Source organism: Colobus angolensis, unplaced genomic scaffold, assembly GCF_000951035.1.
Source record: "Colobus angolensis palliatus isolate OR3802 unplaced genomic scaffold, Cang.pa_1.0 Scaffold402, whole genome shotgun sequence".
Lineage (NCBI taxonomy): Eukaryota > Metazoa > Chordata > Mammalia > Primates > Cercopithecidae > Colobus > Colobus angolensis.
Window position 1 is genome coordinate 828,006 of NW_012117400.1, and position 2,245 is coordinate 830,250.

General features: G+C 54.5%; 1 protein-coding gene across 1 annotated transcript in view; it reads left to right on the forward strand.

Annotated features, from left to right (window-relative positions):
* Nucleotides 1-2,054: 2,054 nt before the first annotated feature.
* PNCK (pregnancy up-regulated nonubiquitous CaM kinase) overlaps nucleotides 2,055-2,245 on the forward strand; it is a 4,359-nt gene continuing 4,168 nt past the window's right edge. The window contains 2 exon segments of the mRNA XM_011955857.1: nucleotides 2,055-2,156; nucleotides 2,159-2,235. Coding sequence (XP_011811247.1) covers nucleotides 2,055-2,156; nucleotides 2,159-2,235 — 179 coding nt within the window.

Sequence of the window (2,245 nt, forward strand, 5' to 3'; positions counted from 1 at the left end):
ATCTCCTGACCTCGTGATCCGCCCGTCTCGGCCTCCCAAAGTGCTGGGATTACAGGCTTGAGCCACCGCGCCCGGCCGGAACTTTTTACTTTCTATACTCCATCTCAAAAAAAGAAAAAAGAAAGTGGGGTCTTGCTATGTTGCCCAGGCTAGGCTGGAACTCCTGGGCTCAAGTGATCCTCCAGCCTCAGCCTCCCGAAGTGCTGGGATTACAAGCATGAGCCACCTTGCCAGGCCGGAAGGTGTAATTTCTCTTGTAAACACACGATACAGGCCTAGTGCGGTGGCTCACACCTGTAGTCCCAGCACTTTGGGAGGCTGAGGCGGGCTGATCACCTGAGGTCAGGAGTTCGAGACCAGCCTGGCCAACATGGTGAAACCCTGCCTCTACCAAAAATACAAAAATTAGCTGGGCGTGGTGGCGTGCACCTGTAGTCTCAGCCTACTCAGGAGGCTGAAGCAGGGGAATTGCTTGAATCCAGGAGGCAGAGGTTGTAGTGAGCTGAGATTGCACCACTGCACTCCAGGCTGGGCGACAGAGTGAGACTCTGTCTCAAACAACGACAACAACAACAACAACAACAATAACAAACCAAAAAACCCCATGATACAATGATTTAAAACAAAAATTGTGCCGTCAGTTTTTACATGAGGCCAGGGGCATCTGAGTCACCTCGTGGACCAATACCTGCCCGCTGGCTCTTCTTTCCCAGGCCCACTTTGGAGGTGGATGCTTTCCTTCTGGCCTCCAGTTTCCATCTGCTGCCCCTCAGAGAGGTCTCTTTGTGCCATCTCTGTCCACGTGGGCAGTTTTTTATTACTCACACCACCATATTTCTCTGGGACACAGAAATATGTGTATTTCTATTTCTTTTTATAACCTGGGACCATGTTGTAGAACTCTGCTAATGCTTCTTCTGGCTTGAGCAAAGCACCATTGGCGTATTAGACATTCTGGGGAATTATCTGTAGGTATCTGTGAACAAATTGCACTTCCTGCTGTCATGAGAAGGGGCTCAGCATCAGTTCCATTCCTGTTTTTTTTCTGTTTTAGATGTCGGTCCCAGGAAACCCTGTTCACATAGATGAGCAGGTAGGACGGGAGCTTCTGAGTGCCGGGGTCCCTGGAGCCTTCTGCAGTGCCCTGGGAGGGGTGACTGGGAAAGGCCAGGGGGCAAGAGCTGCCAGGGGCCTTCTCAGATTTCCCAGTTTTTACACAGAGTATATATGGGAGTTGAGGTCTGGAAAAATGATTTTTAAAAAACTCTTCCTGCCCCGCAGACTCTCTTGAAGACTTTGTGTCATACCAGGGCCCATGGGTCACTGTGAAGACTGGACCCTGCCACTTGGTGGAACCCCTGTGATGCTGACCTGCGGGGATGTGGAGCACAGACCCTGGGGAGGGTACCAGAACCTCATGGGACTGGATGGCGGGCAGCGAGGGGGGTCGAGTAACTGTTGGATGCAGAATTGAATTCAGTCACCCGCACTTATTTCCTGTGCTCGTCTTGGCTGGGTTCACGGAGATACACTCTCTGGGAGCAGACGCTTTGGTGAGGAAGACCAGGCGAAGAAGGTGATTTTTGCTGTTGGACGTTCTAAAGACAGGGCAGGGGTATGCGGGGAGAATTGGGAGAGGCAGAGCCGGGGAGGCCGGTTTGAGGAGGGGACATTTGAGCCGAGATCTGATGGAGTGAGGAGCCAAGCCAGGCAGATATCTGAGCGAAGAACATTCCAGGCAGGGGAGCAAAGGCTGGGACGCAGCTGCAAATGTGGTGCGGGTTAGGGCCAGGCAGGAGGCCAGTGGCCGGGAAAGGTGGGGAGGGGCCAGAGCAGTCGTTAGGCCACCCCCTAAGGACTCATGCTTTGACTTGGATTGACATAGAGAGCTGCGGGACGGTGACATGATCTCAATAAAAGGAATGCTCTGGCTGCTGGGTAGAGAAGAGAGTGAGGGTGAGGGATTAATGGTGGAGCCAGAGGGAACCCAGTGAGTGCCGGGAGCCCAGGGTGGCAGAGCTGTGGTGCAGGGTTGCAGGGTACTGGAGCTAGGGATGGAGGCTGTTTTCGGGCAAGTGGCCTGGTCGGCCTGTCCCCGGAGAGGCGGTGAAAGCAGAGACTGGAAGGCAGAGAGCCTTGCCGACCTGTGGCCGAAGAGAGCTCTCTGGGAGACAGCCACCGGTGGTGCAAAGGTCCTGGGGTCGGCCCAGCCGGGCCGCAGCTCCGGGAGGCGGCGCGAGAGAGC